The sequence below is a fragment of the Muntiacus reevesi genome, chromosome 1, assembly GCF_963930625.1.
Source record: "Muntiacus reevesi chromosome 1, mMunRee1.1, whole genome shotgun sequence".
NCBI lineage: Eukaryota > Metazoa > Chordata > Mammalia > Artiodactyla > Cervidae > Muntiacus > Muntiacus reevesi.
The window spans coordinates 130,103,465-130,119,968 of record NC_089249.1 but is presented as its reverse complement, the minus strand read 5'-3'; the positions used below and the strand labels follow the sequence as shown (position 1 = coordinate 130,119,968).

Here is a 16,504-nt window from a genome sequence, read left to right as displayed (position 1 = left end):
GTGATCCACACAGTCAAAGGGTTTAGCATAGTTAATGAGGCAGAAATAGATGTTTCTCTGGAATTCCCATGCATTTTCTGTGATTCAACAGATGTTGGCAATTTGATCTCTGGTTCCTCTGCCTTTTCTAAATCCAGCTTGAACATCTGGAAGTTCTCGGTTCACATACAGATTCTAGCTGAAGCATAATAATACCTGTGTCTCAATCTTCAATCTAACAACAAAGCATTTAGACAAATCTAGTACAGTCTTTACATTCCATATTCCTTTATTAAAAATATAAAGTAATAGTTTACTTGTTTGAGGTATGGTTTGAAAGAATGCCACAGATGGTTTATGAGAGGATTAGAAATCAAGTCTCTTAAAAGAATAAGCAGGTTAGTGAGTTTTGGAGAAAGAGATCCGAGAAAGCAGAGTGAAAAGTTACTGTGGAAGAACGATGCAGAATAAGTCTGAAAGTCCTTGGGAATATTGAAGGTACATAGGATAAAGGGTCGCCAAGGAATAGGACCCTGTATTTGCGTCTAATTGTGGTATTTCCCGGATGTTTAGGTGGTGGCCCTGAGGAGAGCGGATGGCGACGCCATTTTGAAATTTGAGCCGCTCGTTCTTCATGTGCAGTGTCGACAGTTGCAGGATGCGCGGATTCTGGTAAAATTTTGTGATTATACTTGAATTTATAGGGATATGAGTAGATTTAGTTTTGAACTTTAAATCTTCTACCACAATTAATACAATGCTAGTTTAATCAACTAATGTAGATTTGAGGTTATATATGTTTCAGCAGTTTGTAGAGCTAAAGTGTTTATCTGGTTAGCCAGATGGTCAGAATTTAACAAATTTATTTTCTTACAGCATTCAGTGGCAATAGATTCTGGCTTCAGGAACTCTGGCATAACTGTGGGAAAGAGAGGAAAGATTATGCTGGTAAGGTACCTTTTGGCAAAAAGCAATTCTTTGATCATGAAGGAATCCAGATTATCAAATAACCTTCTACTCAAATCTTCCTGCCATTCCCTGCTCAGAAACCTTCAGTGATTGACTTTTCTGTACAGGGCAAAGTCCAGAGTTCTTAGCTTTACATTTGAGGCCTTATAATATTCCTCTCCACTTTACTTTTCTGCTTCCCTAGTGCCTCAGATGTTAAAGAATCCACCTGAAATGCAGGAGACCCGGTTTTGATCCCTGGGTTGGGAAGATCCCCTGGAGAAGGAAATGGGAGCCTACTCCGGTATTCTTGGCTGGAGAATCCCATGCACAGAGGAGCCTGATGGGCAACAGTCCGTGGGATCGCAAAAGAGTCGGTCATGACTGAGCGATTAACACATACACCACTTACTTTTACCCTGCTTCTCTCCGGCCTCCGCATTCTGAATAGTCAAGGCCCAATTTAATCAGCAACATGATGTATTGGGAAGAATCACAGATGCGCTCTGAAGTCCTCTCCAGGGATCCATCAGGGACTGAACTTTTTCAGCTGTATCAGGGATCTATCAAATTGCTGCCCTCGGGCCACATCCAGCCCACGGGAGGCCAGTTCCCTATTTGATTAATTGCTGTCTAAGGTTGCTTTCGTGCTACAATGGCAGACATCATATGGCCAGCAAAGTTGAAAATATTTACTATCTGTCCTTTTGCAGAAAAAGTCTGCCATCCCCTGGACTAGAGGATCTTTAAAGTTCCTTCCAAGGCCCACAGCCTCTCTGAGTCCTTTCCTGGCCAAGCCAGCCCCTAGTGATCTTTGCGCTCTCCTGCAGTAGCTACTGTTTGTGTTTACTGTTTGGCACGGTGCACATTGTTTGCTTTTGTAGTAGTTCAGATTGTCTTCCATTCTAGCTCCCTAGACTTCCCACTTTTCTATCTATTTTTAACAAATAACCTACTTTCCAAGAAGAGGTGGCTTACAAAAGAAGACATCTGTACAGCATGACTAAATGGAAAGTCAAAGCTCATGGTACTGATCTGAGTCCCCATCTCACTCCCCACTATGTACGTCTGGTGGCCCGAGCGAAAACAGAATCACTCTTCCACCTTTCTCTCCTAGATTAAATTAGTGACAAATCTGCTACATCTACGTCCTCACTCCGGACTCTACCTCTCCCAGCCCTCTTCCACTGCCCCCACCTAAGCCCTCTTCATCTCTCTCCTCTGTCTTCATGGCAGTCTCCTGCCTGGTCTTCATCCTCCCCATCTTTTCCTTCAGTCCCTCTAGCCAGTAGTGTCAGAATCCCCTTTTTAAAGTGAAGTCCCTCAGTCGTGTCCGACTCTTTGCGACCCCTGTGGACTGTAGCCCACCAGGCTCCGCCATCCATGGGATTCTCCAGCAAGGATACTGGAGTGGGCTGCCATTGCCTTCCCCAGGGATCTTCCCGACCCAGGGATTGAACCCAGGTCTCCCGCATTGCAGGCAGACGCTTTACCGTCTGAGCCACCAGGGAAGCCCTTATATAAATAAGCTATTTTGCATCTACCTTATTTATGCTCATGTTCTACTACCATACTTCCACTCTAGCCAGATAAAATACTGTTGGTCATTGCCCGAACGTATTATGCTTTTCATGTCCTGTTACTATAGAAAAGTTCTTTCTCTGGCTGAATGCTCCCCTTCTCCCATTTTTACATTTGGTGAAAGTATATGTGTGCTTTAAAATCCCATAAAACCACCACCTGGTTCAGTTAGTTGTTCCTCTTCTACTGAATACGTTTCCTTAGTATTTTGTGTATGTGTGTGCGCACATGCATGCACGCACGTGCACATTTATGTGTTTCTTCTTAGTACCATGTTGGATTGTGAGTCTTTGTTCACTTGGTTTTTTGTTCAGACGTGTTAGCTCTCTTTTATATGGGAACCATGTGTACTCATCCTGTATCTTCATACTTTCCGTGGGGCCTGGAAAATTGCAGTAAAAAACTCAGTAAAGGCTCGTTGAATGAATTTTTCTGCCTCATAAGAGTTTCTGTTGTTTCTTAACCTATATCCAGTGTTTGGATTTACTGGGAACATGTTGACTGTTTCCTCAATGGGGTTACTAAGATTGGCAACCCTAAAGCATCAAGAAACCAGCCACTTTGTGCGATGGAACAGGCCTGGTGTATCTTGTAACCACCCTGAGCAAGCAGTGCTAAGAGGCCCTTCAGCATCTGAACCATTTTGATTTTCCCTTAAAACTTCTGTTGAGGTTTCATTTATTTTGTTTCTTTAAATAGTGTATTTAAGTAAATCTTTCTTAGATTTACTGAGATTGATACCATTAAGTTTATTGGACTCTTTGATAATACCTGCTTCTCTGAAAGGCAATGTATAAAATGATTTTCTTTACAAATGACTTCATATGATGGGAAAATCTATTTACTCTCCTTTGATTCAACTGTATTTGACTAAATTGTATCAAAGTGCAAACGTAAGTGCTGTAATGGAGCTAAACTATATATAAACACAGCCCAGAGTGGACTATTCTTTAGTTATCTTCAGCATCTCTAGTACACAGGTCATCCCATCTGAATTGTTCCTTGTAGGCTGTCCGGAGCACACATGGCCTAGAAGTTCCATTAAGCCATCAAGGGAAACTAATGGTGACAGAGGAGTATATCGACTTCCTATTAAAGATAGCAAATCAAAAAATGGAAGAAAACAAGAAGAGAATTGAAAGGTATGTCAGTCTTATATACCTGGGTCTTCTTTGAAAATATTAATACACATCATCTCCAGTTTATACTCCCAGCTGCTTTTATATTTGTAGCCTTATCATGAATGATAAAGATAATGAAAATAATTGATGAGAGTAGTCCAGTGCAGGAGACAAGAGATGCAGGTTCAATCCCTGGGTTGGGAAGATCCCTCGAGAAGGAAATGGCAACCCACTCCAGTATTCTTCCCTGGGAAACCCCACGGACAGAGGAACCCCGTGGGGTACTGGCCACAGGGGTGCGCAGAGTCGGACACAACTGAAGAGACTTGGCGTGCATAAAGGCCAGACTGCAGCGGGTACTAAATGGAGCATAAAGCGGAGGAAGCTCCATGCAGGACAGTAGGACGTGCGGCTGCCAGCAGCAGGCATTAAGGAGAAACAGTCACTCAGCTGAGAGCAAGGCAGCCACAGGGACACAGCTGACCCAGCCGAAGGCAGCCGGACACGGTGCACTCTGCCTCCGGGATGGGACCTGCTGCAGATTACTTAGACTGTCCTTTTGAGGAGAACAGCCTGGTTAATTTTAATCTGATAAATATTTTATACCTCTGGCAAGATCAGAACCCAGCTCTTGTCATGAATTAGATGTGCATTGGCATAATTGTCCCAGTCAGCAGGATTATGGCTGTCAGTGCGCATCTTTGTATTTCTCTTGTTTCTGTTTGATTAATTTTACATTCCTCTTTCTCAACTTTTTCCTCAGAATAGAATTTTTGATATAAAGAAGTGACTATTATGCTGCATTTTATATATGAAGATAAATGCCACTGACCTGCCATCAGTAAGATGGTATTTCTGAGTTATTGAGGAATTCATCTTGTTGTCATTTATTATTTCCTTTTTGCTTTCTCCCCACCCCTTTGGTCACCTCACAACCAATCACTGCCGAAATCACTCTTGACTCATTCTTCTCTCCCCACCCTTCCTGCCACATTCTTTATTCAGGACCACTGATCTAAGAGTAGAATGTTTCCAGGGTGTCTCTCTGCTAAGCCATTCTCCATATCACCATCAGAATCCTGTCTGTCAAATGAAAAGGAATCCTCTTGCTTAACTCATCTGCTTAACATTCTTTAAAACTCAGCTTCTTTAATACCTAGAATTTTTATGGAACAGCTAAAGCCAGAAGCCACTCTGGCAGCAGATTAGCATGATGGAAGAGGAAGAATTGGGTTCCAGAGGCAGAACTGAGTTCAAATCCTGCTCCCACCACTACTTATTCAACTCTCTTGGCTTCAGTTTTCTTGTATCTGTCTTAAAGAACAATTTTAGCATACATTAGACAGCATATATGGAATGACAGGCCCCATCTGTGTCATGTCATGGTTCTGAGGATAGCCTTTCTCCTCCTTCACTGACTCACACAGAGAGTAAAGCTATAATCACATCAGTCTCACCATCCAGGCTTTTTCAGCCAGGGCTCCTTATTTGAACCATAAAATTAACAAAATTATGCAAGTGACTATTTCTCAGTTCTCCCAGCAGTGCCATATAAATTATACCAGCCAAGATACATGGGAGATAAGTTAATTCATGACATACAGTGGCTGTCTATGGGCATTAGGGCTTAATTTTTTAGTGGAAACCTGGTTGAATAAGCCTAAGAGTTTTCCTGATCACAAGGTACTTTGAGCAGATGTTCTAAATAAAGTGATTTCAAGAAAGTAACTGAAGGTACCCAGCCATTCCACCAGGCTACTGTACGTAGGTATTTATTGGTGGTTGTTCAGTTACTAAGTCATGTCCACCTCTTTGCGACCCCATGGACTGCAGCATGCCAGGCTGCAGTATTTATTGGTACCATCCCAAAAGTTGGCTACATTTGTTAGACGGCATTCTATCTGAGACTATTGGTGAAAAAGTAGGAGGTAGGAAATCAGTTTCTCTGTTTTCTTACTTGAATTTCAACAAGATTATAAATATAGCCCAAGATCAACTAACTGTACACCTGGTGAAGTTAATTGAGCCACGTTCACCAACTATAAAATCAAATTATGCTTTAAATCCATTGACTCAAAAATATGTTTTGAGATTATAGTGTGCATGCTGCTATCAAGAGAGTCATGCTCATCATATAAAATCAGTGAAAAATTAAAGAAGGGTAAAAAGTGTCTTAAGATACTGATTAGAAGATTACATGTGAATTCAGAAAGAGGGAACAAATTAGGGAGCTCCTTGGGGAACAGCTGTATATTCAACCAAATGCAGAAAAAGAGCTAGTCTTCTGATGTGGAAAAGAGAAAAATTAAACACTGGAGGTGATGAGTTCTGCAATCAGATGTTGAGTATAAAATTGGTTTGTCATGGGACCAAAGTTTCACAATTCAAACAGCTGTAATAAGAGAAGTTTTAAAAGTCAAAATCCTAATGAGTAGCATTCCAGCAATAAGAAATATTCTTGAAATGTGAAAATCAAAAGTTAAGATAATTTTAATAGCAAGAGGTCTGTTTCGTAAAAAACAATTCCCAAGTCCACTTCTTCATGGGAAGAGTAAGATAATTTCATCTACAATGATTTCCAGGTGAAACATGGGCAGTTTGGAGGTTTATTTACCAATTACAAGAGGAGAGCTATCTTTGAAGCTGTTAATAAGAGATCAAGACTGACTTAGATTGGATGAAATTAGCCATGTTTCTCTTCTTACCAACTGTGTAATAAGAAAATAAATATTAAATAAAATGTAGAATAAAAAGTCCAAGTATATTGGCATATAATGTGGATAAAAATTAAGCAAATTAGAGTAAAAAAATTAATTTTTTCTAATGGTTGGTTTTTTGCTTTTTTATAGTAAAATATACATAACATAAAATTCACAATTTTAACCATTATACAATTCATTGGCATCCTTTCCTCAACATCCTTGCCAACACTTGTCTTTTGTTTTGTTTTGATAAGTGCCATCCTTGCAGGTGTGAGGTGATAATCTCATTATGATTTTGATTTGCATTTCCTTGATGATTAATGACATTGAGCATTTTCCTTACACCTGTTGGTAAGCATTTGTGTGACATCACTTTGCTACTTTCCTTCCAGTGCTTTTTCTTAGCTTCCTTCTGGGTTTCTCTTGTTATTCTACCTGTTGGTTAAATACTATTGTTCTCCAGGATTCCTCCCATGGCCCATTGCTTTAGCTTCCCCAGACACTGGTTGCTAAGTCACTTCAGTCATGTCCAACTCCATGAGACCCTATGGACTGCAGCACGCCAGGCCCCTCTGTCCATGGGGATTCTCCAGGCAAGAATACGAGAGTGGGTTGCCATGCCCTTCTCCAGGGGAATCTTCCCAACTCAGGGATTGAACCCACATCTCTTATGTCTCCTGCATTGGCAGGAGGGTTCTTTACCATTACCGCCACCTGGGGTAGATCTTCCAAATATCTCGCAAGTTCTGGGCCCATATATCTAATAACCTATTAAACATATCTAACCAAATATCCCATCAGCCTTTTCTCAATATCTTATCTTAGTCTCAACCTCTTTTAACAATTTCCTTGGTTCAGAGTCTTACCATTTACAAGCATTATTACTGTTTATGCCTCAGTGCAAAGAGAAATGTGAACCATATTGAATTACACTTATTTAATTGCATGTATGTCTTTTTTCCCCACTATAAGATGGTCAGCTTTTAAATAGGACTTACTCCCTCCACACACAGATACCAACCAAACACATATCCATACATACCCACACTTTAAATATCTCTTATCCTAAAACTTTATAGAGTAGAAACCCAATAACTTTATTGAATTAATCATAAATAATAAAGGAACTTAAAAGTTAATACATTATAATGAGTTCCCCAAAGGCAAGAACAGTTTCTTATCATTTTCTGAGTGTCTGATAGGAGAACAGTGGTTAATAAATGCTTGCTGAATTTATTTGACAGACTTGTTCTAACAGTAGTGCTACTTAAAAAAAAAAAAAAAACAGTGCTACTTTTATGGCTTCACAGACTTAAGGTCATTATTCTGGAAGACATGTAAGATGGCTTACCGATGGGGCGACCAGAATAGACTTGCTACACAGTCTGGGTAAGAAGTAACAGGACTCCAGGTCACAAGGTGAATGGGAATGATACTGCCTACACGGCAGCAGATGGAAATGAGGGTAGAGGAGAAGGAGGAGCCAAGCCTTATCTTTTAAAATGGAAATAAAGCTGGTAAATAAATAACTCACACAATTCTTTATATACTTACGGTCAGAGAAGTAAGTAATATAAAGGCAAAACATATATTTTCTGGTAGTTTCTCCTTGGATGCCAACTCCCCTCAGTTTGTCCTCTCATAATTCCTCTCTGTGCCAGAAGAGAGAGGAATTCACCTCGCCAGCTTCCATTCATCCTTGCAATTCAGCCCAGGCTTTGGGGTTTTTTTCCCAAGGAGTATTTCTTGATCTTTCTTGGAGCTAAGTGTCCCGTGTTCTTCTATTTTATCTTAGCTTTTTCATGGCACATTGAATTTATCTTTACACCTCTGCAGCTCCCATCAAACTCTGAGCTCCCTGAGGGTACAGACCGTCTCTTACTTGTTTTTAGCACCTGGCATAGGTTCTATCACATATATGTTTTTTAATAAAAATGCTAGAGTTTAAAATCAGTTAAAAATCCAAATGAATAATATATGAGAATAGTCTTCTTTTGTTATCTGTGAATAATAGAAGCCTAAAAGGGTGTGAGGGCTTCCCCAGTGGCTCAGGGTTAAAGAATCCACCTGAAACACAGGAGAAGTGAATTCAGTCCTGGGTTGGGAAGATCCCCTGGCAACACACTCCAGTCCTCTTGCCTGGAGAATCCTGTGGCCTTGCAGGCTACAGTCCATAGCATTACACAGTCAGACACAACTGAAGCGACTTTACACACATGCACGCATGCAAAAGGATATGAAGTTGTGCTTAAGATTTCATTAATTTTATGTTCCTATTTCAGAAGTGAGAAATACCAGCTTTTTATTGCCCATGGTCCCCTAACTGATCTGAAGAACAGAAATTCATTTTCCCAGAGCTGGTCTGAAAAGTTCTGTCATGAAGTGAACTATATACAAGTTGCCCTGTGTCATGATAATCTTGACTACAGAGGTAGAAAAGTGGAAGACAATTTGCTTTTCTTTGGAGGGGGTGCAGAAAAACAGTTGCCTGAGCATATATTTCTTTTTATACTCCCAGCTCTTTTTGTTGCCTTTGAAAGTTGAGAACATTATACTTTGAGAATCGGGCTTTGGAATGCTGTGTAAAGGGTCAGAGCATGAGAAGAGAACATGTAGTTGAGAAACAAATTTCTGACTTATTGAGTAAGACAGTTTCCCAAAGGACATTTTAAAAGTTCCCTTAACAAAGAAAAAGAAAAAAAAAAGTAGTTGAAGTTGTATTTTGGCTCTCAGCATGGAAAAGGGCTTTGTTCCTTTTTTACCACTTGTTCCTTTGGTCCCCCAAGGGTTATAGCTTTGAATTCTTAGGTTGTTTAATGGAAGATTAGAAGTAAGGCACCTATTCCTCTTTAATTACCTTTTTAGTGCGGTCAACAAGGTATTTTACACAGCTGTTAATTCGCTGTGCTCATAAAAGAGGAATTTAATCTTATCTTTAATTTTCTAGGAATACAGTAGAATCCAGAGAAAAGACCTGGTTACCTAAGTTTAAAGAGCAGGTTTGAGTAGAGACTGATAGAAGATAATGTTGAACCTCATGAATAGCCTCTTATGATCAGATAAGGGTGATTCATACCCTTTTGTAACATGCTTAGATTTGTTTTAGATAAAGTGAGTCATTCTACTGAGGCATTTTTAAAAATCATGCTATATAGGCTGTGTGGAAAATGAGAAGAAAACCAATCATTGAAGTCACCCAGGATGATGGCAAGACCTGGAGACAAAGATCAGGCCAAGTGTAGTTTTCATGAATGTAAAGGACTGAACAGAATATTGGTAGATAATCCGAGGAGCAGATAAAGGAGTTTAGCCTGGAAAGGTGTTGGTGAGGCAGGTGAATTCTTACCTTATCCTTCACCTGTCTGGTGGGCAGGATACTGAAAGAATAAGCATTCTCCTCTTGACAGGAATGCAGGGCAGTGGTGTGTTTGTGGGGAACCAGGTTTCAGTTAAGTAAGGATACAAGGAATACATTAAATGAAAATGTTGTGACCATGTTATGGGATCTAAAATAATACCAGTTTAAATTTTTCAAAACCTTTTGCTCTAATTCTTAAAGTACTGTTTTCTCTTTCACTGTACCTCCCTCTTTGAGATTGATTTATTCATTCTAGAAATACCATTTAGCCTTAGTTATCTGCCAAGAATGGTGATGAATATCAAGGTGTATAGTGGTGACTACATAAGTTCTTAAAATATGGATAGGAAATGTGGTAACCATGTTAGGTATATCTTAGCATTGTGTGAAGTATTTGGGAAGACGCAATTAGCTTGGTTTTCTTAGGGCAGTTTCAGAGCTTTTGCAAGTGGAACTTAGCCTGTTTCTTGAATTAAAATAAAGAATGTAATTGGTTCAAATAGCAGTCTATCTTGTAGATATCAAAAACTTCCTGTCAAAACCTCCCATTATAATAGGATATAAGAGCATGATGGAGAACGGAATGGCAAACCACTTCAGTATTCTTGCCTTGAGAACCCCATGAACAGTATGAAAAGGCAAGAAGATGTGACACTGAAAGATGAACTCCCCAGGTAGGTGCCCAGTATAGAAGAGTGGAGAAATAACTCCAGAAAGAATGAAGAGATGGAGCAAAAGCGAAAACAATGCCCAGTTATGGATGGGACTGGTGATGGAATTAAGTCCAATGCTGTAAAGAACAATATTGCATAGGAGCCTGGAATGTTAGGTCCACGAATCAAGGCAAATTGAAAGTGGTCGAACAGGAGATGGCAAGGGTGAACATCGACATTTTAGGAATCAGTGAACTAAATGGACTGGAATGGGCAAATTTAATTCAGATGACCATTATGTCTACTACTGTTGGCAAAAATCCCTTAGAAGAAATGGAGTAGCCATCATAGTCAACAAGAGTCCAAAATGCAGTACTTGGGTGCAGTCTCAAAAAGGACAGAATGATCTCTGTTCAGTCCCAAGGCAAACTGTTCAATATCACGGTAATCCAAGTCTATGCCCTAACCACTAATGCCAAAGAAGCTAAAGTTGAATGGTTCTGTGATGACCTACAAGACCTTCTAGAACTAACCCCCAAAAAAGATGTCCTTTTCATTATAGGGGACTGGAATGCAAAAGTAGAAAGTCAAGAGATAAGCTGGAATAACACGCAAGTTTGGCCTTGGAGTACAAAATGAAGGAGGGCAAAGGCTAACAGAGTTTTTCCAAGAGAATACTGGTCATAGCAAACACCCTCTTTCAACAACATAATAGACAACTCTACACATGGACATCACCAGATGGTCAACACCGAAATCAGATTGATTATATTTTTTGCAGCCAAAGACGAAGAAGCTGTATATAGTCAGCAAAAACAAGGCCAAGAGCTAACTGTGGCTCGGATTATGAACTCCTCATTACAAAATTCAGACTTAAATAGAAGAAAGTAGGGAAGACCACTAGACCATTCAGGTATGACCTAAATCAGATCACTTATGATTATACAGTGGAAGTGAGAAATAGATTTAAGGGACTAGATCTGATAGACAGAGTGCCTGATGAACTATGGATGGAGGTTCGTGACACTGTACAGGAGGCAGTGATCAAGACCATCTCAAAGAAAAATAAATGCAAAAGGCAAAATGGTTGTCTGAGGAGGCCTTACAAGTAGCTGAGAAAAGAGGCAAAAGGCAAAGGAGAAAAGGAAAGATACACTCATCTGAATACAGAGTTCCAAAGAATAGCAAGGAGAGATAAGAAAGCCTTCCTCAGTGATCAGTGCAAAGAAATAGGGGAAAACAATAGAATGGGAAAGACTAGAGATCTCTCCAAGAAAATTAATGATACCAAGGGAATATTTCATGCAAAGATAGGCACAATAAAGGACAGAAATGCTATGGACCTAACAGAAGCAGAAAATACTAAGAAGAGGTGGCAAGAATGCACAGAAGAACTGTACAAAAAAGATCTTCACAACTCAGGTAACCACAATGGTATGGTCACTCAGCTAGAGCCAGACATCCTGGAATGTGAAGTCAAGAGGGCCTTTGGAAGCATCACTACGAACAAAGCTAGTGGAGGTGATGGAATTCCAGCGGAGCTGTTTCAAGTCCTAAAAGATGATAATGTTAAAGTGCTGCACTCAGTATTCCAATAAATTTGGAAAACTCAGCAGTGGCCACAGGACTGGAAAAGGTCAGTTTTCATTCCAATCTCAAAGAAAGGCAGTGCCAAGGAATGTTTAAACTACCGCACAATTGCACTCATCTCACACGCTAGCAAACTACTGCTCAAAATTCTCTAAGCGATGCTTCAATAGGACATGAACTGAGAACTTCCAGATGTTCAAGCTGGATTTAGAAAAGGCAGAGGAACCAGAGATCAAATTGCCAACATCTGTTGGATCATCAAAAAAGCAAGAGAGTTCCAGAAAATCATCTACTTCTGCTTTGTTGACTACCTCAAAGCCTTTGGCTGTGTGGCTCACAACAAACTGTGGAAAATTCTTCAAGAGATGGGAATACCAGGCCACCTGACCTGCCTCCTGAGAAATCTGTATGCAGGTCAAGAAGCCACAGTTAGAACTGGGCATGGACAACAGACTGGTTCCAAATTGGGAAAGGAGTCAAGGCTGTATATTGTCACCATGTTTATTTAACTTGTATGCAGACTACATCATGTGAAATGCTGGGCTTGATGAAGCGCAAGCTGGGATCAAGCTTGCCCGGAGAAATATCAATAACTTCAGATATGCAAATGACACCACTGTTTTGGCAGAAAGCAAAGAGTAACTAAAGAGCCTCTTGATGAAAGAGAAAGAGGAAAGTGAAAACCCAGCTTAAAACTCAACATTCAGGAAACTAAGATCATGGCATTTGGTTCTATCACTTTATGGCAAATAGATGGGGAAACAATGTAAACAGTGGCTGACTTTATTTTCTTGGGCTCCAAAATCACTGCAGATGGTGACTGCAACCATAAAATTAAAAGATGCTTGCTCCTTGGAAGAAAAACTATGACCAACCTAGACAGCATGTTAAAAAGTAGATACATTACCTTGCTGACAAAGGTCCTTATAGTCAAAGCCATGGTTTTTCCAGTAGTCATGTATGGATGTGAGAGTTGGACCATAAAGAAAGCTGAGCACCGAAAGATTGATGCCTTTGAACTGTGTTGGAAAAGACTTGAGAGTCCCTTGGACTGCAAGGAGATCATACCAGTCAATCCTAAAGGAAATCAGTTCTGAATATTCATTGGAAGGACTGATGCTGAAGCTGAAATTCCAATACATTGGATACCAAATGCAAAGGACTGACTCATTGGAGAAAACGCTGATGCTGGGAAAGAATGAAGGCAGAAGGAGAAGGGGATGACAGAGTATGAGATGGTTGGAAGGCATCACTGACTTGCTGGACATGAGTTTGAGCAAGCCCTGGGAGTTGGTGATGGACAGGGAAGCCTGGTGTGCTGCAGTCTATGGGGTCCCCAAGAGTTGGACACGACTGAACGGAACTATTAAAACCATAAGATCTCAACAATGGCAGAAGTGTTCTCAACTTTTAGATCATTTTATCTGGGGCCTAGGATAATACCTAGGATGTTTACCTTTTCTGTTCAGTTGTTTTTTATTCATTTATTGGGCATATTTTTAACCAGGTGTGGCTGCACTGTACTCCACGCTAAGAATATAACAGATGACAAAACAGATGGAGTCCTTGGTCTCATGGAGTTTATATTCTGTAAGAATAGTCACATTTGAGAACTTTATCAATGCCAGGGTCTGTGCTAGGTAGTTACATGTATAACCCTCTGATAACCCTGCTAGGTACAGGATAACAGCTAGGAGGAAATCGAGGCTCAGTGAGGTTGAAATCAGCAACCTCAGCTTTCCCAGTGGAGCACTGATGTGAAGTACGCGGAGCAAACCAAGCCACCTTGCTGCTCTCCGGCATCCGCTGAAAACTAACACAAACCCTCCACTGGAAAAATGAGTAAAGGAAAAGAATAATGTACAGTAAAAAATTCAAATAACAATAAACAAAAAATGTTCACTTTCAAAGAAATAAAAACTCAAATAATGAGAGACTCTTGCCACCTATCAAAGTAAAGCATGTTTTTGATGTAATATTCATTATATGAGTCAAGTGGTCTCAAGTTCTGCTATTAGGAGCATATTTTTTTGAATACCCATTCTGAAAAACAGTATTTATCAAGAGCCTTAAATATTTATACCTTTTAACCATTTAATTACTTTCAAGGTATCTATCCTAAATAGCTAACGACTCAGATGATATTATTTCCAAAATGTTTATAACATTGTTTGTATCGGGAAAACTTAAAAATAAAGGCCAATCTAAGTGACAATGTTATACTACCATTAAAAAGTATTATTTTGTAATTCATTTAGAGATGTGGAAAATGTTTTCAATAAACTTTACATTTGAAGAAACAAAGTAAAACTTTGTATGTAATATCACAATTGTATAAAAGACAGATATATGTATACATGGACAGATGTATTAATTCAGAATACACTCATAAACTGGAAAAAATAAAAATATTGAGAGTGATTATTTTTAGGTAATTATGTGGAGATCATCTCTATTTGTAACTTCATATATTTTCCAAATTCTCTATAATGGACCTCTGTTACAGTTATGATTTTTTTTAAAGAAAAATATTTCTGTTCTTTTTCTTACCTTTGTTTGACTCCTACATCTGGAATAGAAATTAAGGTAGGATAGAGGTTGTCAAGAGGTGATTCCAATCCAGTTTTCAAGACTGTTCTTAGAGAACTGAAAATGCATTTCTTTTCATAAATAAGCAATCATAAAAACAAGAAGCACATTATTTCTGTGATTTACTTCATATCTTAAGGTTAATATGAGATACCAGATTTACATAATTTTATGTTTGAGGTATATTTCAGTCATTTTGTTTGAGAACACACAGATACATACATGACAGGAGTATTTTATTTCTTTACAGGTTTTACAACTGCCTACAACATGCTTTGGAAAAAGAAACTGTTTCTGCAACCTCACATCCTAAAGAGAAAGTTAACTCACCATATATTCGTAAAAAAAAAAGGAACCCAGATAAAGCACATGGCAAACACGTTACTGAAGAAAATGATAAAGAACTTGAAAATAACGACCATGATGATCCAGGAATCAGTGTTACTATCTTTCCTGAAGATTACTGAGATTTGGTTCAGAAATGTCTTGGTAGAATGATGTTTCTAATAGATATTATAAAGCTGCTCTTAATAAGAGTTTGTTGAGTGTATCAGACTTTCAGAAAAGCAAGATTTAAGTTTTCTCTATATTTTAGAGAAACTTAACTTTTAAAAACAATTCTGTATAATATTTACTCTTATATAGTATCTTTTTTAATCACATAGTCATTGCAAAAATAAAATTATGATTTTTTAATCCCTCTAAGTTTCAGTGTCTACCTCAAAACAGAACTATAATACCCTTTCACAGAAACCTTAACATTAGGAATATTTGAGTAAAAATCATAACAACATTTTTCTTAGTTTTCACTTTGAAATCAAGAGCTTTCAAGGGGGTCACTTTGCTGCTTATTTTCCTGGAGTCCAAGGACAGGATCTTTCCTCTCTTTAGACTCTGTGAATAAAACAACTGATATCTTTTTTGTTCAGGACAAAATACTTACACCTTCTTTCCCCATTATTTCTCATAAACCAGAGCTTGCCACTGGCACAGCCTCTGTGGAACAGGTGGGTATAGTTTTTCACTATACTTGGTCAGAAATGATAACTTAAGACACAGGAATCTCAATAAACAAATGTGCTATGAAAAACTGCAAAGAATCGGAAGCCTTGGTTTGAGTTCTGACTGCGACAGAGAAGTTGGAGGTCCTTAAGCAAATCAATTTCCAAGGGCTTCCATTTCCTCTTCCGCATAATAGTAATTCTAATCCCTTCCATTTTTACACCAAAGGAGTGCTGACATCTAAGTTAAATAAAAATGTGAAAGCACTTAATAGACCACTTTGCATATATATTACTATTTATTTTGCTATTTATTTTCACTATAAATTGAAGATGTTTCACAATGTATCTTCAGAATATCAAATCATAAAAAAATATATTTAAAAAGAAATTACTAGTTAGTCATAGAGCTAATAAATTGAAAGACAAAAACACCAGAATATCAAATAAAAAGTATATGAGGTAGTCAACACTGAGTTGTGGTTTTGGCATTTCCTAATATTTTAATAATTTATCTAAGTCTTTATATAAATTATTTTTAGATTTGCATCACTTTCCTTTGTTTTCCTTCTGACAAATACCATTTTATACTCTCATTTTATGGAGAAGGCAATGACACCCCACTCCAGTACTCTTGCCTGGAAAATCCCATGGACAGAGGAGCCTGGTAGGCTGCAGTCCATGGGGTCGCTAAGAGTCGGACACGACTGGGCGACTTCACTTTCACTTTTCACTTTCATGCATTGGAGAAGGAAATGGCAACCCACTCCAGTGTTCTTGCCTAGAGAATCCCAGGGACAGGGGAGCCTGGTGGGCTGCCGTCTATGGGGTCGCACAGAGTCAGACATGACTGAAGCGACTTATCTGTAGCAGCAGTACTCTCATTTTAAAAGTTGATCAACTTGATAACTATCTGCTATCATCTAAAATTTGTCAGGGATGGGATCCAGGAAGCTCCAAAGTTACTGTGAGATTTTTCTTT

The 16,504-nt window shown here is 38.9% G+C and overlaps 1 protein-coding gene across 3 annotated transcripts in view; it reads left to right on the top strand.

Moving 5' to 3' along the window:
- TYW3 (tRNA-yW synthesizing protein 3 homolog) overlaps nt 1-16,504 on the top strand; it is a 43,712-nt gene that overhangs the window by 6,396 nt on the left and 20,812 nt on the right. The window contains exons 4-7 of one of the 3 annotated variants that reach the window (XM_065928340.1): nt 553-651; nt 856-927; nt 3,517-3,650; nt 14,772-15,238. In XM_065928340.1, coding sequence (XP_065784412.1) covers nt 553-651; nt 856-927; nt 3,517-3,650; nt 14,772-14,988 — 522 coding nt within the window. In that variant the 3' untranslated portion in view covers nt 14,989-15,238. Of the gene's footprint in view, nt 1-552; nt 652-855; nt 928-3,516; nt 3,651-14,771; nt 15,239-16,504 lie in introns of those variants that run through there. The other 2 variants (XM_065928349.1, XM_065928359.1) reach the window with 2 other exon arrangements.